Source organism: Dendronephthya gigantea, unplaced genomic scaffold, assembly GCF_004324835.1.
Source record: "Dendronephthya gigantea isolate DGI-Jeju-01 unplaced genomic scaffold, DenGig_1.0 000133F, whole genome shotgun sequence".
In the NCBI taxonomy this organism is placed as follows: domain Eukaryota; kingdom Metazoa; phylum Cnidaria; class Anthozoa; order Malacalcyonacea; family Nephtheidae; genus Dendronephthya; species Dendronephthya gigantea.
The window spans coordinates 127,620-153,362 of NW_021163143.1; the positions used below are offsets into that span (position 1 = coordinate 127,620).

The window sequence follows — 25,743 nt, forward strand, 5'->3', positions numbered from 1 at the left end:
GGGAAAGTGGGTATTTTTGACCAATGTCCCATGTTATATTTTGTAAAAATTATAGGCAATTGAGGAAATGAAGAGAACGTTTATATAACCTGTAAAACGCTCATAGATTTTTACATTTCTTGAAAGTGCAAAACAAGTATTCTTACTCAGATTTGTTATATTAAATGAAAACACATTATCTCCGACTGTATCCGTTTTCAAATCACCAACAACTGTATGATTGGTATCATTGCTCACGATTTTCCAAGTGATTTTATAACCAGTTATATTGCCATTCTTATTGGACGGTGCTTTCCAAGAAAGTCGCAATTGATGGTGTGACAACGTAGTTAAACTGACCTCCGTGGGTTCACTGGACACTAAATTACCAGCGAAAGTAAGGAAACGTTATTTAATGTTATCATGAAAAAGATAAGGTAGTGAAGTCAAAACCATTGAGGTCAACTAGTGTCCATTACGTGGTAGTCCCGAAATGTTTCCAACTGAGCGTTAATTATCGCCCCGGCTAATTAGACGCTTAATGTCTTGTCTGCGGGACCTGCAGTAGCCGTTTTATAGTATTTGTATAGTATTCGACTGTATTGTTCACTTTCTAAATACAATGAGGGAGATCACTATTTGATAGACGGTAATACATACGTGATTCATTGGTACGAGATGTGGCATTAACTTTAGAACCATTTCCAATACTAGTTATAGCATTTAGGGACACGTTGTACACCGAATAAGCCGCTAAAGACAAAGAATAAAATATTAATATTCAAGATATGATGTGCAGAATCACACAAGAACATGGTTTGATAAATACGTTTACGAGAAATATCATGCACCAATATCAAAATGATCATTATATTAACTCTCCTAACGAAGGGCATTAGGTCAGAACGTCATTGTTTTTCTCAATTTTGGGCAGTTGCTTGATTATATATTGGAATGTATTAAAAGAGTATTATGAAGACTGAAATGATTTTCGCCATTTTCATTACCCAGTCCTTCTATTGGATACGATACTGCGCTTCCATTATTTATAACCTTCACTCTTGAATTTCGAGGAACGTGCGTGTTCTTATTGTCATCTTCTATCATCTCCCAAATAACACGATATCCTATTATTATCCCGTTAGGATCAGACGGTGACTTCCAAGTTAGATTGAGTACCGTTGCTGAAACTGGTATCAGCTGAACACTTCCTGGTTCACCAGGTACTATATGAAAACCAAGACATAAACAACTCTTTTAGTCATTAGCAGGTAAAAACATTTTTTAAAGGATTAACACTCTTTTAGTTTGTCAAAAATCCGTTCACAGTGTCACTGATCCATGCTAAAAAAGGAAAAACTATCCACCAAATTTATAGCCTTCTATACTTTAGAGCCATTATGAACTCGTGAATGTCAACAATTGACTTGGAAGCTAAGGAATTTTGCGTGTATAAAAGGGATCAAAGATCGATGGTCATATACATACGTGATTCATTGGTACGAGATGTGACATTAACTTTAGAACCATTTCCAATACTAGTTATAGCATTTAGGGACACGTTGTACACCGAATAAGCCGCTAAAGACAAAAGAATAAAATATTAATATTTAAGATATGATGTGCAGAATCACACAATAACGTGGCTTGATAAACGAGTTTACGAGACACACTCCCCCCTTTTTCAAAATGGTCTAAATTATGAATCATAATATTTACTCCCCTAACAGAAGCCTTTTTTGTGCATATTTAATAAGAATATACGCCGTCATACCCGCTGCTTGGTTATAAGGGAATATATTAAAAGAGTCTTATAAAAACTGAAATAATTTGCGCCATTTTCCTTACCCAATCCTTCTATTTGATACGATACTGCGCTTCCATTATTTATAATCTTCACTCTTGAATTTTGAGGAACCGACATGTTCTTCTTGTCATCTTCTATCATCTCCCAAATAACACGATATCCTATTATTATCCCGTTAGGATCAGACGGTGACTTCCAAGTTAGATTGAGTACAGTTGCTGAAACTGGTATCAGCTGAACACTTCCTGGTTCACCAGGTACTATATGAAAACCACGAAATAAACAACTCTTTTAGTCATTTTGAGATTAATAAATTATTTTTTAAAGGATTAATACCCTTTTAGTTTGCTAAAAATGTGTTCACAGTGTCATTGATCCATGCTTAAAAATGAAAAACTATCAAACAAATTTATGGCCTTCTATACTTCAGACCCATTTTGAGCTCGTGAATGTTGACATTGAATTTGAAGCTAAGGAATTTTGCGTGTATAAAAGGGATCAAAGATCGGTGGTCATACATACGTGATTCATCGGTACGAGATGTGACATTAACTTTAGAACCATTTCCAATACTAGTTATAGCATTTAGGGACACGTTGTACACCGAATAAGCCGCTAAAGACAAAAGAATAAAATATTAATATTCAAGATATGATGTGCAGAATTACACAATAACGTGGTTTGATAAATAAGTTTACGAGAGACACTATGCCTTTATATCAAAATAATCATTATATTAACTCTCCTAACGAAGGCCATTAGGTCAGAACGTCATTGTCTTTCTCAATTTTTGGCAGTTGCTTGATTATATATTGGAATACATTAAAAGAGTATTATGAAGACTGAAACGACTTGCGCCATTTTTATTACCCAGTCCTTCTATTGGATAAGATACTGCGCTTCTATTATTTATAATCTTCACGCTTGAATTTTGAGGAACGTGCGTGTTCTTATTGTCATCTTCTATCATCTCCCAAATAACACGGTATCCTATTATTATTCCGTTAGGATCAGACGGTGACTCCCAAGTTAGATTGAGTACTGTTGCTGAAACTGGTATCAGCTGAACACTTCCTGGTTCACCAGGTACTATATGAAAACCATGAGATAAACAACTCTTTTAGTTATTAACAGGTAAAAACATTTTTTAAAGGATTAAAACTCTTTTAGTTTGTCAAAAATCCGTTCACAGTGTCACTGATCCATGCTTAAAAAGGAAAAACTATCCACCAAATTTATAGCCTTCTATACTTCAGAGCCATTTTGAACTCATAAATGTCGCCGGACAATTGACTTTGAAGCTAAGGAATTTTGCGTGTATTAAACGGATCAAATTCGATGGTAATACATACGTGATTCATTGGTACGAGATGTGACATTAACTTTAGAACCATTTCCAATACTAGTTATAGCATTTAGGGACACGTTGTACACCGAATAAGCCGCTAAAGACAAATAATAAAACATTAATATTCAAGATATGATGCGCAAAATCACACAATAACATGATTTGATAAACGAGTTTACGAGAGACACTATGCCTTTATATCAAAATGATCATCATATTAACTCTCCTAACGAAGGCCATTAGGTCAGAACGTCATTGTTTTTCTCAATTTTTGGCAGTTGCTTGATTATATATTGGAAAACATTAAAAGAGTATTATGAAGACTGAAACGACTTGCGCCATTTTTATTACCCAGTCCTTCTATTGGATACGATACTGTGCTTCCATTATTTATAACCTTCACTCTTGAATTTCGAGGAACGTGCGTGTTCTTATTGTCATCTTCTATCATCTCCCAAATAACACGATATCCTATTATTATCCCGTTAGGATCAGACGGTGACTTCCAAGTTAGATTGAGTACCATTGCTGAAACTGGTATCAGCTGAACACTTCCTGGTTCACCAGGTACTATATGAAAACCACGAGATAAACAACTCTTTTAGTTATTAACAGGTAAAAACATTTGTAAAGGGTTAATACTCTTTTAGTTTTTCAAAAATCAGTTCACAGTGTCACTGATCTATGATTAACAAGACGCTTGTTCTGGTGTTAACTCCGGCGCACGTGCAAGTCTTCAATATAAAGCTTCAGAACATAAACAATACAGTTCATACTCATTCAGATGCCTTGCGAACCTAAATGTTGTTCGATCACGAAATTCAGAAGCACATCGTAGCTACTTTGAAAAGTATAGAAGATCAATTGTTCAAAAATGTAAATGAACCGCATGATACGTTCACTTTGTCTTACACTTTGCCTTTGGAATTCGTGCTTATATAGTTATATTAAATCTTCAATCTTGTGCAAACTACGACGTGTCAACGCACCCATACACGACCACATCATCTTGTTAAACGGCAAAATAGCAGCGATATTATTAAAATAGGACCAGAATCTACATGTATTAAATATATTCTTACGCCAATTCAATATAAACTTAATCGAACAGCATCAAAAGAACGGTTTATTTGTTCCTCTTGGAGGAATTGCCGTATCATGCGAGCGAAATCGAATCGCGCTTCGGAAAATTAGCCAAAGCTGTGCACCACAACTCTTGGGAGACAAAACTGTGACGTATATAAATTAGGTCACATACACTTTTCAATTACTATATTTCGCGATAAAACACACTTGCGACGACGAAAAAAATTTAAAAAAACACAACAAAACCTAGGCGAATTTTCAACTCCGTCGCTCACGCCGGAGTAAAGAGGAAAGACTATCAAACAAATTTTTAGCCTTCTATACTTCAGAGCCATTTTGAACTCATGAATGTCGACAATGGATTTGAAGCTAAGGAATTTTGCGTGTATAAAAGGGATAAAAGATCGATGGTCATACATACGTGATTCATTGGTACGAGATGTGACATTAACTTTAGAACCATTTCCAATACTAGTTATAGCATTTAGGGACACGTTGTACACCGAATAAGCCGCTAAAGACAAAGAATAAAATATCAATATTCAAGATAAGATGTGCAGAATCACACAAGAACATGGTTTGATAAATAAGTTTACCAGAAATATCATGCACCAATATCAAAATGATCATTATATTAACTCTCCTAACGAAGGGCATTAGGTCAGAACGTCATTGTTTTTCTCAATTTTGGGCAGTTGCTTGATTATATATTGGAATGTATTAAAAGAGCATTAAATGGTTTTCGCCATTTTCATTACCCAGTCCTTCTATTGGATACGATACTGCGCTTCCATTATTTATAACCTTCACTCTTGAATTTTGAGGAACGGAGATGTTTTTCTTGTCATCTTCTATCATCTCCCAAATAACCCGGTATCCTATTATTATCCCGTTAGGATCAGACGGTGACTTCCAAGTTAGATTGAGTACAGTTGCTGAAACTGGTATCAGCTGAACACTTCCTGGTTCACCAGGTACTATATGAAAACCATGAGATAAACAACTCTTTTAGTCATTAGCAGGTAAAAACATTTTTTAAAGGCTTAAAACTATTTTAATTTGTAAAAAATCCGTTCACAGTGTCACTGATTAATGCTTAAAAAGGAAAAATTACCAAACAAATTTATAGCCTTCTATACTTCAGAGCCATTTTGAACTCATAAATGTCGACAATTGACTTTGAAGCTAAGGAATTTTGTGTGTATAAAAGGGATCAAAAATCGATGGTCATACATACGTGATTCATTGGTACGAGATGTGACATTAACTTTAGAACCATTTCCAATACTAGTTATAGCATTTAGGGACACCTTGTACACCGAATAAGCCGCTAAAGACAAAAGAATAAAATATTAATATTCAAGATATGATGTGCAGAATCGCACAATAACGTGGTTTGATAAATAAGTTTACGAGAAATATCATGTACCAATATCAAAATGATAATCATTTTAACTCTCCTAACGAAGGCCATTAGGTCAGAACGTCATTGTTTTTCTCAATTTTGGGCAGTTGCTTGGTTATATATCGGAATATATTAAAAGGTATTATGAAGACTGAAATGATTTGCGCCATTTTAATTACCCAGTCCTTCTATTGGATACGATCCTGCGCTTCCATTATTTATAATCTTTACTGTTGAATTTTGAGGTTTGGGCGTGTTCTTCTTGTCATCTTCTATCATCTCCCAAATAACCCGGTATCCTATTATTATCCCGTTAGGATCAGACGGTGACTTCCAAGTTAGATTGAGTACAGTTGCTGAAACTGGTATCAGCTGAACACTTCCTGGTTCACCAGGTACTATATGAAAACCATGAGATAAACAACTCTTTTAGTCATTAGCAGGTAAAAACATTTTTTAAAGGCTTAAAACTCTTTTAATTTGTAAAAAATCCGTTCACAGTGTCACTGATTAATGCTTAAAAAGGAAAAATTACCAAACAAATTTATAGCCTTCTATACTTCAGAGCCATTTTGAACTCATAAATGTCGACAATTGACTTTGAAGCTAAGGAATTTTGTGTGTATAAAAGGGATCAAAAATCGATGGTCATACATACGTGATTCATTGGTACGAGATGTGACATTAACTTTAGAACCATTTCCAATACTAGTTATAGCATTTAGGGACACCTTGTACACCGAATAAGCCGCTAAAGACAAAAGAATAAAATATTAATATTCAAGATATGATGTGCAGAATCGCACAATAACGTGGTTTGATAAATAAGTTTACGAGAAATATCATGTACCAATATCAAAATGATAATCATTTTAACTCTCCTAACGAAGGCCATTAGGTCAGAACGTCATTGTTTTTCTCAATTTTGGGCAGTTGCTTGGTTATATATCGGAATATATTAAAAAGTATTATGAAGACTGAAATGATTTGCGCCATTTTAATTACCCAGTCCTTCTATTGGATACGATCCTGCGCTTCCATTATTTATAATCTTTACTGTTGAATTTTGAGGTTTGGGCGTGTTCTTCTTGTCATCTTCTATCATCTCCCAAATAACCCGGTATCCTATTATTATCCCGTTAGGATCAGACGGTGACTTCCAAGTTAGATTGAGTACAGTTGCTGAAACTGGTATCAGCTGAACACTTCCTGGTTCACCAGGTACTATATGAAAACCAAGAGATAAACAACTCTTTTATATAGTCATTATCAGGTAAAAACATTTTTTAAAGGATTAAAACTCTTTCAGTTTGTTACAAATCCGTTCAGTGTCACTGATCCATGCTTAAAAAGGAAAAACTATCCAACAAATTTATAGCCTTCTATACTTCAGAGCCATTTTGAACTCATGAATGTCGACAATTGATTTGAAGCGAAGGAATTTCCGTGTATAAAAGGGATCAAAGATCGGTGGTCATACATACGTGATTCATTGGTACGAGATGTGACATAAACTTTAGAACCATTTCCAAAACTAGTCATAGCATTTATAGAAACGTTGTACTCTGAATAAGGTGCTAAAAACACAAAAACGTGCGGTCAAACATCATATACCGTCTGTTATAAGCAATGCAAGCTTTTCGCGCTGTTAATAATTTTTAAAAACGAATTAGGCGAAGGAGGTACTTGTTTTCTAGTTCTATAATTTCACAAATAAGCTCTATGGACTAGAACATTGAGATAACCTAACCTAATTCAGATGTTTAAAAAAGTAAAATTTTGCTGATATTAAATTAATTGCCACCAACATTGTTGATGTTATTTTTGTAAAAATTGTTGATGGATATGTGCTGTGCAGTGTTATATTCTATAAGAGACTTCTTAATCGAAGAAATTAAATCCAACTCATCATTTGCAGCACTTTAAATTGTTAGGGAGCCACCTTAATTTTTTTGAGGTTTAAACTTATCTTTAGGTTAAATTCTTACCTAATTTCTGTATCGGGTACATCCTGGTTTTTGCGCTCAGTGAAGTACTATTGAAAACGTTGTTAGTATCAGATTGATCCAAGTCGTTCTTAATCATCCTCCATGTTATATAATATCCAGTGATGACCCCGTTGGGATCGGCTGGTGGTTGCCATTTGATGTTGAGTTGCGATGACGACACAGAAATTATCTTAACACTGGTGGGGGCACTAGGAACTAACGGCAAAATAGTTTGAAAAGTTTCAGTTCTATGGTTGGATAATTTATGAAATCTCTGTATATTTAACTAACTTCGCAAAAAATTTAAAATAAGATACAACGCTGAATTAATGAAACAAACCGTGTTCGTTAGTACGAGCTTTTTTGGTTACCATTAAACCATTTCCCGCGCCGTTTACAGCATTCACGGTGACAATGTACTCGGTATAGGCCACTAAAAATGTTAAACACGTTATTACAGAAGCAGTATTATCAAATCCACACATGCATTTTCTTTAAACAGGAGATGGCAACCTCAGTTATGCATGGGATCTGAGCGATCTATTAAAAGGGGATCCTCGACCCAGTTCACCCAATTTTCGTTGTAACAAACTACAATCTCACTTTGTTTCCTGTACTTCATGGAAAAAAAAATTATACTTCATAATGATTGACAGGTCAATTTTGCTGCAAGTTGGGGGAATGTGGCCGTATTGCGACCAATGTCCCATGTTATATTTTGCGAAAATTAAAGGTAATGAAGAGAACGTTTATATAACCTGCACAGCTTAGAATTTTTTTACATTTGCTGAAAGCGCAAAAGTATTCTTACTCGGATTTGGTATATCAAATGATAACACATCATCTTTAACAATCTTCGTTTTCAAATCACCATCAACAGTATGATTAGTGTCATTGCGCACGATTTTCCAAGTGATGTTATAACCAGTTAAATCACCATTCTTATTGGACGGTGCTTCCCAAGAAAGTTGCAACCCATGGTGTGGCAACGGAGTTAACTTGACATTCGTGGGTTGACTGGGCACTAAATTACCAGCAAAAAGCAAGTGAATGTTATTTAAGCAAAATAACCCATATATCATAAGAAAATGAATAATAAGGCTACTGAAGTCAAAACTAATAACTAGTTTCCTCGAACGTATACATTGCGTGGTTGTAACGGAAGGGTAATTAATGTTAGTTCTGCCTAATAAGACCCTAAATGTCTCGGCTGTAAAAAAATATCGAGAATTACGCAGCCGTATTGTTTACTTCCCAAAAACGCGTGTCTAATTCATATACTGCAGTCAGTGACGCACTGACGCATGTTTGAGTGAGATTAATGCTTCGGAGAAAACTATTCTGACCCTGTTCTAAACGTATCCAATTGAGACCCATATTAAACAGCACAACTTAATTCATACCGCTTTCATTCGTTCTTCCTGTTGCTGACGCAAACTCTCCAAATTTGATTGTTTTTGCTCTGAGTTGAATACGGTAATTACAGTAAGCACCTAATGAAGGAAAGAGATGAATACGTACAATTATACAGGTTCTTATTGCCATTGCTGTCAATGCCATCAAAATCTTGAATGAATTTCTTATAAGTAAGTCAAGTAACGGATACCGGGATTTCGTGAGGATAGGATAACTATTCCTTCTAAGATAACTATTCTTGTATAGTTGAAAATGCACGTCAGAATTACTTACACAGTTTACTGGCATTAAAGTTACGCGCGTTCGCTGGTAAGGTGATGTTAGACAAACTGACACAAGGCTCAAAGTCTTTTCCATTTCCATTGCGAATTAGACACAATCTCAATTCATATATTGTAATGATACCATTTAAAATTGCAGGTGGTTTCCAAGATATATAAAGACTTTCGGACGAAGACGAAGTGAGTATAACAGTAAGATCACGTGGTTTTCCAGGTGCTGGAAGAAATTAAATCAGAAATTAGACTACGTCACTGCATGTCCCCATTTTCTCAATACAAAAATATTTAAACAAACAATTCAAAATATTCGAGAACAGAAAATCTAACAAGCTAACCATCTTGTGAGGTCGTCACACTGAATTTTCCATCCGTGCAGGTTTCTCCAATAGAGTTGATGGAACATATGGTAAAATTATATGTTGTAAATATTTTTAGTTCTACAAATGTCCAGTTTGGATTCAAGGAAGTACACAATGTAGAAGTTTTATTCGGCGAAATCAAGCAAAAGACTGGTTTCGTGGTGTTTTTGTCAATGACTTGAACACTGAAACTTTTAACAGGACGGTTGCCATTAAATAAACCTTTTCTCCAGCGAATGGATATTGAATTCTTGGTTTTATTAATCACTGTCAGGTTGATAGGTGCATCAGGTGGACCTTAAATAAGAAATATATTTACGATGTACAATTTTAATAAAATATTAATATATGAAGACGTTTTATATTACATATACAGGAAATATAATTGTACAATTCCTGTAGAGAACGTAATTAATTTGTACAGGTATGACTATCAGAGGCGAAAAAATAGCGCCCGTCCGAAAATTGCAATATAACTGATTCAGTTTCTACTTACTGAGTACTATCAATTGTGATGTTTCTGAGTCGATGCCAACAGAATTTTTTGCAAAACACGTGTAATTCCCAGAATCATTCCTTGTTAAATTTCTAACAATCAAGATGCTTTTATTCCCATTGGTATTTATACCATATTTTATAGAGTTAGTCAGGAGAGTGGTAATATGATTGCTCAGAGAATTTTCTGTAGAATTGTGTAAATTGCTGTCTGACACAGGAATATTCGTAGAATTGACCGGAGAAGTGTGTGTAGAATTGGGTGAATGACCGTTTGTTGAATTTGATACAGGATTTTTTGTAGAATTGGTTGGGGGAGTATACGTAAAATTGGATGAATGACTGTTTGTTGAATTAGATACAGGATTTTTTGTAGAATTGGTTGGAGGAGTGTTCGTTGAATTAGTTGAAGTATTATTGGTAGAATTGGGTAAATTCATGTTTGCAGAATTAAGTAGGGAAGTGTTTGTAAAACTCCAGGAAATTTTTGGAGCAGGATTTCCATCAAAAATGCAGGTGAATGTTGCTGTCTTTTGGTATTGTATCTCTTGGCTGGGTGTTGGCGAGAGAGTAACATCAGGATCAACTGAAAATTGAACAAAATATAAAAATAATTTTTCCTTTAGTTTGATACCAAATTCATTATAAGGAAACTACTTCATTCCATGAACTACTGAATAAAACATATGTTAAAAAACCTATAATCATGTGAATTTTTTTTAAATAGAATTCTTGCAATTTTTCACTATTCTTTTTGGAATATTCTGCATATTATTCCCTGTCAAAACACAACCTAATGTATATATACCCTCTATGCCAAAGAACACCTTATTTCTTTATAGTTTATTAGACAAAACAAAGTTTGAACTGGTATATAATGAAATTAAGGTTTGCATGGACTATGTTAACATTTTAATTTTAAACCAGTTGCATACCCCAAAAAATTCTTAAAACGGAAAAGTGGCAGTGTGCAGGGGCGCACATTAACAAAATATCAAGGAGTGTCCTAAGTCGATCTTTGGATCAACTTTGGTACTGTTGTTATTTGATAGGAAAAGCCAAGTATTATAAGGTTATATTTTACAGGAATAGGCATCATTTTAGTGGAGACACCTGAGGAGTGATCAAAGCTACAATTTCATTATTCAAGTCAAAAGCTCAAAAGATTTAAGTCATATTAAATATCTTATCCCAAATGGGTTTCCCGACTAACTTTCTTAGTCCTTTACAGGTCTTCAGACTGACGCTTAAGGCTATTGTCACAAGAGCTGAGTGGGTATGGCACACCTCTCTGATGTGTGCCTATGGCAGCATGGCCTAAAGCAAAATTGGGTTGGATAGTCATAATTATATGTTAATTTCTATTCACCTTATTAACAATCAGTTTCAAAGAAAATCAGTAGAGAATAAAGAACTAGTACATAGACATCTAGTTTGAGGTTACACCTCAAAAGCAGGATAGTCAGGATAATCTTTGTTGTGCATCACTTGTTTATGTTGGCTAATAATAAATCCATTCGTTGGCATCAATCAAACTTTAATTGAGTAGGACCATATTCATATATTCTGCTATGCCTGGCTATTTTTTTTTGAAAACAATAGAAATCAGACTGGCATAATAGAATATATCAATATGGTCCCCTCAATTAATGTTTGATTGACACCATGGACATATTGTCAGGTAATTAGCTAAAATATACCTATACCTCATTAAATTATTTTTTGTTCCTTAAATACTCCTTCTTATCCTACTTTTGTACAACTTGTATCCATATGTACCTTGAATGGCCTTATTTCCTTGTTTTCTAGTTTTACAATGAGAGGGACGTGCACATGAAGGCTATATTAATATTATTTGATTGCACTATATAATCTTTACATTATTATAATTTATCATTAGCATTGGCCCTGGTCTTCTATGATGTTATGTATGCATAAACATACATTCATAAGATTTTCATTAAATTAATAATTTGCCACATTTTCACACCAGGAAGTAGATGGCTTTCATTTTGAGTTGTATATTGAATAAAATTTTAAATAAAATAAAATGTCTTGCGAAAAATTTCTCAGCCGCACTAAAAGACCTCTCAGACATTATTATAAACAGCTACGTAATCGCTTTTACAGGCGAAAATATGATTCGCAAGACTTGACATTCAATCTGATTTGGAATGTGAAATATAAAATATATACGATATAGCAGATTACTGGCACTATTAGGTATTTTATTTTTAAGAATTGGCGGAGTGACGGAAGAGTCTATTGCATGCGAATCATACGAATATAAAACATATAAACCTCAGTAGTTTAATAAAAAAATTATTATTTTAGGAACAAAAAATCTCACGACAGAGCCATTTTACTACCTTGTGCTGCAGACCAAGCTATACAGGAAAATATCACTAAGCCACCAATAAGTGTAGTTAGACGTAACTTTATAGTTAATAAATCCATAAATTCGACGAAATTCAAACTTAATTTTTTATTCCCATTCGTGTTTTATCTTTGAGCAATAATCTGTACGTCACTTAATACACGGAAGTGACAATTAAAAGTCATAAAGTCGTTGTTGTTATGTACATGAAAGTGATTTGTAGATTGGCTCATTCATGACTGGGCCTGCTCATTTTATTATGAATCATCGTGACGGGGGGTAGCCAGAAATATTTTTATTATTATCGCTTGTCGACAATTGTACTGTGGTGAATTATATTAGATTCATAGTCGTTATTCGATTCATAAGGCTCACTTGACCGAAAACTGATGAAAAATACGTCTTATTTTTATTCAATAACCAGAGTGAAAGAATTAATTTGCTACATTTTTACCATTCGTACATTGTAAGCTATGAAATTTAATATATTTCATTTATTGCATTTATTAATATATATATATCGCAATGCATATGAGGTATTCCTTATGTTCAGGGGGCAGTAAAACAGTGTTTTACTGCGCCCTACTTATGTTACATAACTGATGTAGCTTTGCGAGGATTTGCGTTGGTGGTAGTTAGCAACCTCGTACCCAGGGGCTTCATTGGGTAGTTAGTTATATATGCTATAAATTAAACTACGCATTATACCTTAAATTACGCATTTTTTTATTAATCTGCTTCATATAATGATTGCTTCATACTTCGGTCATTTGCAAGACGACCATATAATGCGTACGTCAGTAAGATGCCTACACTTAAAAAGCATTATGCCATCATGGAAATCCTAAAACTCCTACTTTATACTGTAGTTGCAACTTGCAAGTTGTTGCAGTTTCCTTTTTGATGGCTTGTTCAAAATGCATAAGTCGATTTTGCATTGATATCGAAAATCAGTAGCTAGTAGTTGGGCCAATGAAAAATGATAATTTGTAAATATATTCATATGTATGATCAAGTTAGCTTTTTCACACACAGGAAACAAAATCCACATTAATATTAAGAAAAAAATAACTGATATGTTTTCGTAAGAAAATTCAACTCACATAGCACGTTGAGATAAGCATCCACTGCAACAGATTTGACCTCATTCGTTGCGTTGCAAACATATAATCCAGCGTCGCTTTTCCGAACTTTTCTTATTGTTAGGGTTCCCATGTCTTTACTCAGTACGAAATTCGTAGAGTTTTGCTTGATAACTTTACCATCCTTGAGCCACGCCAGTTTTGGAGTTGGAAAACTTGTAGCATTACAATTGAAACTAACATTCATACTTCCTTCTTTCACAGTTTTATTTTCTGGTTTTCTATTAAACACTGGAGGGCCTATATAAAGAAGACGCTATTAAAGGTCTGCCCAAGGACATATTCTAAATGATACGAAAGCAGGTTAAATGACTTCTTTATAGCCTTTGTCCTTGGTCCATATCTTATTATTTTATTACTGTATATTTTTGGTTTTGTTGTTTTATCATTTTATATATATTTTTTTAAGAATCATGCTTCATATATTTGAAATCTTATAAAGTTTCAAACATTTTTAAAATGATTTATCCAGTCTGATCGCAGACCAGGGTCTGTGGAGCAGGCTAACATTTATCAAAACCTTGTTTAAAAAAAATTTGAGAACTGATATGTATAAATCAACCATACAGTGAAACAATTATTAATTTGGTATTGCTACATCAGGCCTGCATATCTGATACGTCACCCGACGGTCGGCGATATTTATCAAAACCTTAAAAAGGTTTCGAGAACTGATAAGTATAAATCCATCAACCATACAGTAAACTGAACAATTATTAATTTGGTATTGCTACATCAGGATTAATAAAAAAATGCAAATGCCAACAATGTGCTAAAGACTTAGGTCTGATATGTCACCAGACGGTCGGTGCTATTGTTGCGGTCATCATTGTTGAATCTAAGTTTATCAATTTCATCGAGTGCTTTGTTATTTTGCATAACTGATGTTCTTCGTCACCAGCCACAAACAATGCATTGCCGACTGTCGATGACATATAAGAACCAGACTTAACTGAACGCATTAAACAACTATGAAAAAATAATGAAATTGTGCACTTACCCTTACATACTTTACCATGAGCAACGTATCCTTTGTGGCAAGTGCAGTTGTAGGATCCAATCGTATTGTTACAATAAGCATCTTTATGACAAGGCTTTTTTGCACATTCATCAATGTCTACAGTAAATGTGAAAAATATCTACACTGTGATCTTATAAAGCTAGGTATGAAAGTGATCACTAATACGTTTATAACATAGAACCAAAGTTATGACAAAAGTTATTATTGCACTTAGGGCCGGTTGTATCAGTCCCGTTAACAGCGCTTAGCAGAAAATGATTGCATGCCCCTTTCACACATTCTGTCATGCAAATTTAACACAAAACATGTGTCGTCAGTATCGATTTGTCAAACGCAAAAATATTTTTGGCTTTGACAGCAGTTTACAGAAATGAAAAGGTATAAAATTGTTAGCTGCTTGTCCAAAATTACAACCTTCTCGGGAGGGCGAGAGGAGACTGGGTCGTCACTGGGTCTAACCCTTAAAATCGAGTTGCAAACTCAACTTCTGTGTATGAAAAGAATGGAAAAAAAATGTAAAAATACAAAAAGGATCAGAACAAATTGGCTGAATACACACTCACCAGTACATGTTGTGCCATTACCACTATATCCGTTGTTGCAAGTACAGTTGTAAAATCCAGCCGTATTGTTACAAAAAGCATTTTGATCACAATTATTCAGGTTGCTGTTCGCGCATTCATTAATGTCTACAGTGTAGCAACCAAAAAGTATAAAAAATCACAAATTCCAATTCACAAACAAAATCAAATGAAACTCTCGGAATACACACTCACCATCACATTTTACACCATTACCAGTATATCCATTGTTGCAACCACAGGTATATGATCCCACCGTATTCGTACATTGTGCATTTTCATGACAAGTATTTTGGGTTTTGTTTGCGCATTCATCAATGTCTACATGCAATGAGTGAAAAATATAAATAAATAACGTTCTGCACTGAAAATATGGATATATATTTATATACATATATAGAACCTGAAGTTTAAGATTATTAAAGAAGAAATGTACAAATTCGTAGAATACACACTCACCATCACATTTTACACCATTACCAGTATAACCATTGTTGCAAGCACAGGTATATGATCCCACCGTATTCGTACATTGTGCATTTTCATGACAAGTATTCTTGGTTTTGTTTGCGCATTCATCAATGTCTACATGCAATGAGTGAAAAATATGAATAAATAACGTTCTGCGCTGATAATATGGATATATATTTATATACATATATAGAACCTGAAGTTTAAGATTATTAAAGAAGAAATGTGCAAATTCGTAGAATACACACTCACCATCACATTTTACACCATTACCAGTATATCCATTGTTGCAAGCACAGGTATATGATCCCACCGTATTCATACATTGTGCATTTTCATGACATGTATTTTGGGTTTTGTTTGCGCATTCATCAATGTCTACACGCAATGAGTCAAAAATATAAATAAATAACGTTCTGCGCTGATAATATGGATATATACTTATATACATATATAGAACCTGAAGTTTAAGATTATTAAAGAATAATTGTACAAATTCGCAAGAATACACACTCACCATCACATTTTACACCATTACCAGTATATCCAGTGTTGCAAGCACAGGTATATGATCCCACCGTATTCGTACATTGTGCATTTTCATGACATGTATTTTGGGTTTTGTTTGCGCATTCATCAATGTCTACACGCAATGAGTCAAAAATATAAATTAATAACGTTCTGCGCTGAAAATATGGATATATATTTATATACATATATAGAACCTGAAGTTTAAGATTATTAAAGAAAAAATATACAAATTCGTAGAATACACACTCACCATCACATTTTACACCATTACCAGTATATCCATTGTTGCAAGCACAGCTATAAGACCCCACCGTATTCGTACATTGGGCATTTTCATTACAAGTATTCTTGGTTTTGTTTGCGCATTCATCAATGTCTACACGCAATGAGTGAAAAATATGAATAAATAACGTTCTGCGCTGATAATATGGATATATATTTATATACATATATAGAACCTGAAGTTTAAGATTATTAAAGAAAAAATATACAAATTCGTAGAATACACACTCACCATCACATTTTACACCATTACCAGTATATCCATTGTTGCAAGCACAGGTATATGATCCCACCGTATTCATACATTGTGCATTTTCATGACATGTATTTTGGGTTTTGTTTGCACATTCATCAATGTCTACACGCAATGAGTCAAAAATATAAATAAATAACGTTCTGCGCTGAAAATATGGATATATATTTATATACATATATAGAACCTGAAGTTTAAGATTAATAAAGAAGAAATGTACAAATTCGTAGAATACACACTCACCATCACATTTTACACCATTACCAGTATATCCAGTGTTGCAAGCACAGGTATATGATCCCACCGTATTCGTACATTGTGCATTTTCATGACAAGTATTTTGGGTTTTGTTTGCGCATTCATCAATGTCTACACGCAATGAGTCAAAAATATAAATAAATAACGTTCTGCGCTGATAATATGGATATATACTTATATACATATATAGAACCTGAAGTTTAAGATTATTAAAGAATAATTGTACAAATTCGCAAGAATATACACACTCACCATCACATTTTACACCATTACCAGTATATCCATTGTTGCAAGCACAGGTATATGCTCCCACCGTATTCGTACATTGTGCATTTTCATGACATGTATTTTGGGTTTTGTTTGCGCATTCATCAATGTCTACACGCAATGAGTGAAATATATAAATAAATAACGTTCTGCGCTGAAAATATGGATATATATTTATATACATATATAGAACCGAAAGTTTAAGATTATTAAAGAAAAAATATACAAATTCGTAGAATACACACTCACCATCACATTTTACACCATTACCAGTATAACCATTGTTGCAAGCACAGGTATATGATCCCACGGTATTCATACATTGTGCATTTTCATGACATGTATTTTGGGTTTTGTTTGCGCATTCATCAATGTCTACATGCAATGAGTGAAAAATATAAATAAATAACGTTCTGCGCTGATAATATGGATATATATTTATATACATATATAGAACCTGAAGTTTAAGATTATTAAAGAAAAAATATACAAATTCGTAGAATACACACTCACCATCACATTTTACACCATTACCAGTATAACCATTGTTGCAAGCACAGGTATATGATCCCACGGTATTCATACATTGTGCATTTTCATGACATGTATTTTGGGTTTTGTTTGCGCATTCATCAATGTCTACACGCAATGAGTCAAAAATATAAATAAATAACGTTCTGCGCTGAAAATATGGATATATATTTATATACATATATAGAACCTGAAGTTTAAGATTAATAAAGAAGAAATGTACAAATTCGTAGAATACACACTCACCATCACATTTTACACCATTACCAGTATAACCATTGTTGCAAGCACAGGTATATGATCCCACGGTATTCATACATTGTGCATTTTCATGACATGTATTTTGGGTTTTGTTTGCGCATTCATCAATGTCTACACGCAATGAGTCAAAAATATAAATAAATAACGTTCTGCGCTGATAATATGGATATATATTTATATACATATATAGAACCTGAAGTTTAAGATTATTAAAGAAAAAATATACAAATTCGTAGAATACACACTCACCATCACATTTTACACCATTACCAGTATACCATTGTTGCAAGCACAGGTATATGATCCCATGGTATTCATACATTGTGCATTTTCATGACATGTATTTTGGGTTTTGTTTGCGCATTCATCAATGTCTACACGCAATGAGTCAAAAATATAAATAAATAACGTTCTGCGCTGAAATATGGATATATATTTATATACATATATAGAACCTGAAGTTTAAGATTAATAAAGAAGAAATGTACAAATTCGTGGAATACACACTCACCATCACATTTTACACCATTACCAGTATATCCATTGTTGCAACCACAGGTATATGATCCCACCGTATTCATACATTGTGCATTTTCATGACATGTATTTTGGGTTTTGTTTGCGCATTCATCAATGTCTACACGCAATGAGTCAAAAATATAAATAAATAACGTTCTGCGCTGATAATATGGATATATATTTATATACATATATAGAACCTGAAGTTTAAGATTATTAAAGAAAAAATATACAAATTCGTAGAATACACACTCACCATCACATTTTACACCATTACCAGTATAACCATTGTTGCAAGCACAGGTATATGATCCCATGGTATTCATACATTGTGCATTTTCATGACATGTATTTTGGGTTTTGTTTGCGCATTCATCAATGTCTACACGCAATGAGTCAAAAATATAAATAAATAACGTTCTGCGCTGATAATATGGATATTATATATATACATATATAGAACCTGAAGTTTAAGATTATTAAAGAATAATTGTACAAATTCGCAAGAATACACACTCACCATCACATTTTACACCATTACCAGTATATCCAGTGTTGCAAGCACAGGTATATGATCCCACCGTATTCGTACATTGTGCATTTTCATGACATGTATTTTGGGTTTTGTTTGCGCATTCATCAATGTCTACACGCAATGAGTCAAAAATATAAATAAATAACGTTCTGCGCTGATAATATGGATATATATTTATATACATATATAGAACCTGAAGTTTAAGTTATTAAAGAAAAAATATACAAATTCGTAGAATACACACTCACCATCACATTTTACACCATTACCAGTATAACCATTGTTGCAAGCACAGGTATATGATCCCACGGTATTCATACATTGTGCATTTTCATGACATGTATTTTGGGTTTTGTTTGCGCATTCATCAATGTCTACACGCAATGAGTCAAAAATATAAATAAATAACGTTCTGCGCTGAAAATATGGATATATATTTATATACATATATAGAACCTGAAGTTTAAGATTAATGAGGAATAAATGTACAAATTCGTAGAATACACACTCACCATCACATTTTACACCATTACCAGTATATCCATTGTTGCAAGCACAGGTATAAGACCCCACCGTATTCGTACATTGTGCATTTTCATGACAAGTATTCTTGGTTTTGTTTGCGCATTCATCAATGTCTATGTACGCAATGAGTGAAAAATATGAATAAATAACGTTCTGCGCTGAAAATATGGATATATATTTATATACATATATAGAACCTGAAGTTTAAGATTAATAAAGAAGAAATGTACAAATTCGTAGAATACACACTCACCATCACATTTTACACCATTACCAGTATATCCATTGTTGCAACCACAGGTATATGATCCCACCGTATTCGTACATTGTGCATTTTCATGACATGTATTTTGGGTTTTGTTTGCGCATTCATCAATGTCTACACGCAATGAGTCAAAAATATAAATAAATAACGTTCTGCGCTGATAATATGGATATATATTTATATACATATATAGAACCTGAAGTTTAAGATTATTAAAGAAAAAATATACAAATTCGTAGAATACACACTCACCATCACATTTTACACCATTACCAGTATAACCATTGTTGCAAGCACAGGTATATGATCCCACGGTATTCATACATTGTGCATTTTCATGACATGTGTTTTGGGTTTTGTTTGCGCATTCATCAATGTCTACACGCAATGAGTCAAAAATATAAATAAATAACGTTCTGCGCTGAAAATATGGATATATATTTATATACATATATAGAACCTGAAGTTTAAGATTAATAAAGAAGAAATGTACAAATTCGTAGAATACACACTCACCATCACATTTTACACCATTACCAGTATATCCATTGTTGCAAGCACAGGTATAAGACCCCACCGTATTCGTACATTGTGCATTTTCATGACAAGTATTCTTGGTTTTGTTTGCGCATTCATCAATGTCTATGTACGCAATGAGTGAAAAATATGAATAAATAACGTTCTGCGCTGAAAATATGGATATATATTTATATACATATATAGAACCTGAAGTTTAAGATTAATAAAGAAGAAATGTACAAATTCGTAGAATACACACTCACCATCACATTTTACACCATTACCAGTATATCCATTGTTGCAACCACAGGTATATGATCCCACCGTATTCGTACATTGTGCTTTTTCATGACAAGTATTTTGGGTTTTGTTTGCGCATTCATCAATGTCTACACGCAATGAGTCAAAAATATAAATAAATAACGTTCTGCGCTTATAATATGGATATATACTTATATACATATATAGAACCTGAAGTTTAAGATTATTAAAGAATAATTGTACAAATTCGCAAGAATACACACTCACCATCACATTTTACACCATTACCAGTATATCCCTTGTTGCAACCACAGGTATATGATCCCACCGTATTCGTACATTGTGCATTTTCATGACATGTATTTTGGGTTTTGTTTGCGCATTCATCAATGTCTACACGCAATGAGTGAAAAATATGAATAAATAACGTTCTGCGCTGAAAATATGGATATATATTTATATACATATATAGAACATGAAGTTTAAGATTATTAAAGAAGAAATGTGCAAATTCGTAGAATACACACTCACCATCACATTTTACACCATTACCAGTATATCCAGTGTTGCAAGCACAGGTATATGATCCCACCGTATTCGTACATTGTGCATTTTCATGACAAGTATTTTGGGTTTTGTTTGCGCATTCATCAACATCCGCAGCTAATTAATAAAAAGAGAATCATCCTCATTTTAAGTGTAGGCAGGAGGATTGTTTGGACAGAGCTAATCATTGCTGTCTTAACGACTTATATATGGAGTATTCGTTGATTTTTAATAGTAAAGCCAATAAGAATTTTGATCTATCATGAGAAATGTTCATTCGGTGGTCTACAAAATTGAGAATATCAGCGTTGGTGCAAAGAAAAACTGGAGGCAAGAAAGTTGCAATAATCGATTGCATTAATTTTTGTATGCTGACTACGCGCGATGAAGAATTTTGCTATTAACCCAATGAACAGTTTAACGTAGTTTGAAGGATGTTTGTGCTGTCTATATTTTTCACACTTTTCAAGAATATTGAAGGGGTGTGACTAAAGAGAGAGTTATATCAATTATGACTTCGGAGAGTCTGGACCACGCCCACACCAAGCTCATTTTCGTTAACTAGCACGCCCAATTTTTTATTTCCTTAATGTTCAACTAACACAGAATTATAGCTCGGTCAGCGAGACAGTCCGGAAAAAGGGATAAACTTGTCCTGTGTTTATATGAGAGCATTTCATCCCACTTGTCGGGATAGAGATTATTTACAACGCCTTCAAATGGCCTTGCGTTAAAAGTTCATATCACATTAGTATTAGCATCTATTAGTTTGTTGTTTTTAGCCATGTAGTGTTCAATGCTAGAAGAAGAGAAGTGTTTAGTACATCATGTAGTACATCAACACGTAGTACATCATTCTTTCCTGGGCACTCGGATAGAACTAATTACTTTGAAACTAAGGAATACGCTACAATTCGCTACGATCCGGTTCAGGGCGCTTATGATCTGGTTGAAGTGAAAAACAGCTCTTACCATAAGGGCCTAGAGTTTTGATGGGATCGAATCATTAACAATTATTAGTAGTGAGCCATTTAAATTGTATCAACTGCTTCTATGGGTGAAACTGGAATTCATAATATGGGTATAATACATGTTTTTAATACTTGCTATTTATCAACGGAAGAAAAAACGTAAAATGTTAGGGACAACAGCCCCCCTTGCCTTTTTACATCCAGGGGCATGGGGGCCAAAGATGCCTTCCACTTATTACATTCTATATCTTAAGTATAGAACTGTACAAGTTGACAACCGACGAGCTAAAATAGGACATACGTCTGGTAAAAAACTCCTGGACACAGAAATCATCTTAAAAGAGAAAATACAATGAAACAAATTTAAAAAAAACGATGGTCCAAATCTCATCCGTACCAAATTCCTCTGTACGAAATCTAAAATTGTGCGTAAGTTTTACCCTGTAAATGATGCGCCGGCAAGGGTACTAGTTCCGCCCGGAGATTTTATTAGGTCCAGGAATCCAAATAACCGGTGCAGATGCGAAATTAAAGTTGTCCGCAATTATGTCATGGACGTCGGGCGATGCGCATGCGTGAGTTTTAGACAAGTTTAAACCACTGAGCTACGTTTAAACTAGCTAAATTAAATCTTCTTGAAAATATACAGAAAATTTACTCGTAAAATTGATTGAAAGTGATTGTAAAAGGTCCTTCAGACAGAAAAACGTTTTAGAGTGCTTGCTTTAGTGCTTCTGAAGCTTTTTAAAGTGTTTTTTGAAAGGTAAATGGGCGGATTTTGTACTTCCAGGCACGTATTATTTATCAACCAATGTATGACATCTCTTTGAAGTTATTCATCAATTCCGTTTAAATTAATTGGAATTTAGGAAGGCAGTAATTTCAAACCAAGTTTAATAAAGATTGTTATATAGGTTCTGTGTATTTTAAATGCGATTGGTTCATTCGTAGTCACATGACTTTAAATAAATACAATGTTTCCCGCCAGGGAAACAATTGAAAAATTGTTGCCCGCATATTGTCATAACAAAGTTTTTTGAGAAGAAATTGTCGTGTATGTTTTTGTACCTATATAACAAAACACTTAATGTTCGCTACACCTCGGGAAATAGTGAGTTTTGTTTTCCCTCGAGTCTCAATGATTCCCTCGACTTCGTCTCGAGAAACATTCAGATTCTTGGGAAAACAAAACTCACTATTTCCCTCGGGAGCATACATTAAGTGCATATTATTCTGGTTGACAAAGTTGTTGAAATTTCTCTGAAATTGTAGTATAAAACATAGAACTATTCGTAGCACGCGCGAGTGATTTTGTGAGCATTTCCAACTCCAATGATATAGCAAATCACTTTACTTTTAGCCTCTATTTTCGCTTTCGATATTGCCATTTAGATAATATCAATGCGGTTGTTTAGGTATTCAATGCACGCATTTTTTTACTGAATACGAGGAAAAGGTCAGATCTTATTGCATGAAATATTCGGGTCTTTATTGACATTTAGATAGTTCAGTTATAAGACTCTTACATTTTATAACAGGAATAATGAAATGTAGATAGAAATGCGTGCATAAGACAATCGAATAGAAAATTCATGTCCTTAACTTTGTACAGAACAGAAAAAAACCCTTAAAACAGTTAGAAGACGAACAAGGAAGTAAAATATACATCAAACGAGCTGCAACTGAACCCATATTAATTACATGAGAAAGAAAAGGGAACTGTCTAAGGAGATACGATGTTATGTAGATTTTCACTATGTTCATCCTTTAATTTACAATAATGAAACAGTTTTTCATAAAACTTATCTCTGTATGCCTAATCCCTAATCCCAGATAAGTAAATACAGTGAATTTATATCAATTTCGCCATTATTAACATGCGTGCATGTTGTGTATAACTGTAAGCAATTAATGATTCTCTACCTGCAGTCTTTATCCAAAACACTGAAATGATCAACAATAGCAACCAAAAAAAGTTCCTTTTAAACGCCATCTTAGTCGTGTTTCATTTCTCTTCGCCTTGAACTAAAATTTTCAACAAACAGTAAACAGTCAGTAAACATTGGCAAATAGTCTTCAGTATATGTTCATCAAAGGCCGTGGCTGCTTAAAATCAACGTAATTTGATATCAACGGACATCACAGGACATTATGAACGCCTACACAAGCACACATTCCAGAAATACGATACGAGAATGCAGCTGAGACCTCACCTCGTTTAAAGCCGCTTTTCCACTAGCGATATTTTTCGCGCAAAGCGACTTTATTCCTTTGTATTTGAGCAATTTGTTCCAGATGGTTGCAGTTGAGAGCTCTGGAACAAAAGTAAAATGTCGCTTCGCGCGAAAAATAGACAATTCGTGTGACCAATAGATTTCTTGTTTTTGAAGTAGCTATTCAGGTTGCGAAGGGTTTATACAATACGGTCGAAATTACCGGAACGATTTAATTTGTCTGTTTGCAGATTCACAAAAATTTTCTTTTACAGCTTACACGAGGAGTTGTCTCAGCCTCAGAAACAAATGTTTTGAATTAGAAGTTTCCCGAATATTTTTTTCCAGACTCTCCATCTATAATTCGTCGCTCTGTGGGTAGGCGGTCTCGTTCGGTTCAAAATATTCCGGTTTCACTTCAGTGAATTGTCATGAAAAACTTCCGTGTTGAAATGAAGGTTTGAAATCCTGTTTTTCGCGATGCGATTTTGCAAACTTTCGCACTGTCGTAGTTCAGAATACTGATCCAGTCAGATATTTAACAGCAAACGAAGCCGGCCTTATTCGGGCACTACGGGGGTGAGCAAGACTTGGTGGGTAGGTGGCACCCATTCTATTCTGAAATACAATTGTCGAACAAACAGTATCGTAGAGCCTTGTATTATACACTGAACTTGTACGATAATTTGAATAAGCACTCACCTTGGACGCAGACGTGATAGGCAAACACTTATCACACAAAAAAGACAATAGCCATGTGAGATCAGTGACCGAAAATCATTCCTTTTTAATTTTGACTGGTAAAATTATAGTGTATTGCACGTATATGCATCGCAAAGATTTTGCATAACTATATATAATTAGTACATTCCCTTAATAGAGAAGAACAAAGGGTGCTCAATTTATTGAGCAAAAATTGTTAATTGTTTAGCGATTTGGCTGTTGTTCAAGAGAGTTGGATTATAACAACTGCTGGTTTTAGGGCTTACGAGTTACGATTGTTGTTCCTTAGCGTCCTAGCTCAACGATGATTGTAAGGAAACTTTAGCGCTAGCGTTGAAATTTCGATAATACTGTTATTTTTGTAGCGTTTTACTCCTGTTGACTAAACATGGCCAATGAGATTACTATCATATGCCATTAAAGTTTATGAAATACTGATATAAATTGTTTGATTATATATATTCATTGCATAGAAACGTTGTGTTCTGCAGTGAACTGTATGTGATTTCTGCAAACTGAATGTTAGC

The 25,743-nt window shown here is 34.1% G+C and overlaps 1 protein-coding gene across 12 annotated transcripts in view; it reads right to left on the minus strand.

The window, feature by feature from the left end:
• LOC114536307 (receptor-type tyrosine-protein phosphatase F-like) overlaps positions 1-24,383 on the minus strand; it is a 41,156-nt gene extending 16,773 nt beyond the window's left edge. Inside the window, exons 1-39 of one of the 12 annotated variants that reach the window (XM_028557643.1) lie at positions 24,204-24,383; positions 21,295-21,426; positions 21,031-21,156; positions 20,766-20,891; positions 20,500-20,625; positions 20,236-20,361; positions 19,972-20,097; positions 19,706-19,831; positions 19,442-19,567; positions 19,179-19,304; positions 18,915-19,040; positions 18,651-18,776; positions 15,745-15,870; positions 15,481-15,606; positions 15,268-15,393; positions 14,684-14,800; positions 13,645-13,923; positions 10,166-10,750; positions 9,646-9,966; positions 9,303-9,527; positions 9,017-9,106; positions 8,425-8,637; positions 7,954-8,046; positions 7,614-7,829; positions 7,110-7,202; positions 6,631-6,849; positions 6,284-6,376; positions 5,805-6,023; positions 5,458-5,550; positions 4,979-5,197; positions 4,642-4,734; positions 3,486-3,704; positions 3,139-3,231; positions 2,657-2,875; positions 2,309-2,401; positions 1,828-2,046; positions 1,468-1,560; positions 987-1,205; positions 640-732 (exon numbers count right to left, since the gene is read on the minus strand). In XM_028557643.1, the coding sequence (XP_028413444.1) occupies positions 640-732; positions 987-1,205; positions 1,468-1,560; positions 1,828-2,046; positions 2,309-2,401; positions 2,657-2,875; positions 3,139-3,231; positions 3,486-3,704; positions 4,642-4,734; positions 4,979-5,197; positions 5,458-5,550; positions 5,805-6,023; positions 6,284-6,376; positions 6,631-6,849; positions 7,110-7,202; positions 7,614-7,829; positions 7,954-8,046; positions 8,425-8,637; positions 9,017-9,106; positions 9,303-9,527; positions 9,646-9,966; positions 10,166-10,750; positions 13,645-13,923; positions 14,684-14,800; positions 15,268-15,393; positions 15,481-15,606; positions 15,745-15,870; positions 18,651-18,776; positions 18,915-19,040; positions 19,179-19,304; positions 19,442-19,567; positions 19,706-19,831; positions 19,972-20,097; positions 20,236-20,361; positions 20,500-20,625; positions 20,766-20,891; positions 21,031-21,156; positions 21,295-21,426; positions 24,204-24,273 (6,256 nt within the window). In that variant the 5' untranslated portion in view covers positions 24,274-24,383. Of the gene's footprint in view, positions 1-639; positions 733-986; positions 1,206-1,467; positions 1,561-1,827; positions 2,047-2,308; positions 2,402-2,656; positions 2,876-3,138; positions 3,232-3,485; positions 3,705-4,641; positions 4,735-4,978; positions 5,198-5,457; positions 5,551-5,804; positions 6,024-6,283; positions 6,377-6,630; positions 6,850-7,109; positions 7,203-7,613; positions 7,830-7,953; positions 8,047-8,424; positions 8,638-9,016; positions 9,107-9,302; positions 9,528-9,645; positions 9,967-10,165; positions 10,751-13,644; positions 13,924-14,683; positions 14,801-15,267; positions 15,394-15,480; positions 15,607-15,744; positions 15,871-16,008; positions 16,135-16,273; positions 16,400-16,537; positions 16,664-16,801; positions 16,928-17,065; positions 17,192-17,332; positions 17,459-17,596; positions 17,723-17,860; positions 17,987-18,124; positions 18,251-18,388; positions 18,411-18,650; positions 18,777-18,914; positions 19,041-19,178; positions 19,305-19,441; positions 19,568-19,705; positions 19,832-19,971; positions 20,098-20,235; positions 20,362-20,499; positions 20,626-20,765; positions 20,892-21,030; positions 21,157-21,294; positions 21,427-22,581; positions 22,590-24,203 lie in introns of those variants that run through there. The other 11 variants (XM_028557653.1, XM_028557645.1, XM_028557644.1 and 8 more) reach the window with 11 other exon arrangements.
• Positions 24,384-25,743: the final 1,360 nt, after the last annotated feature.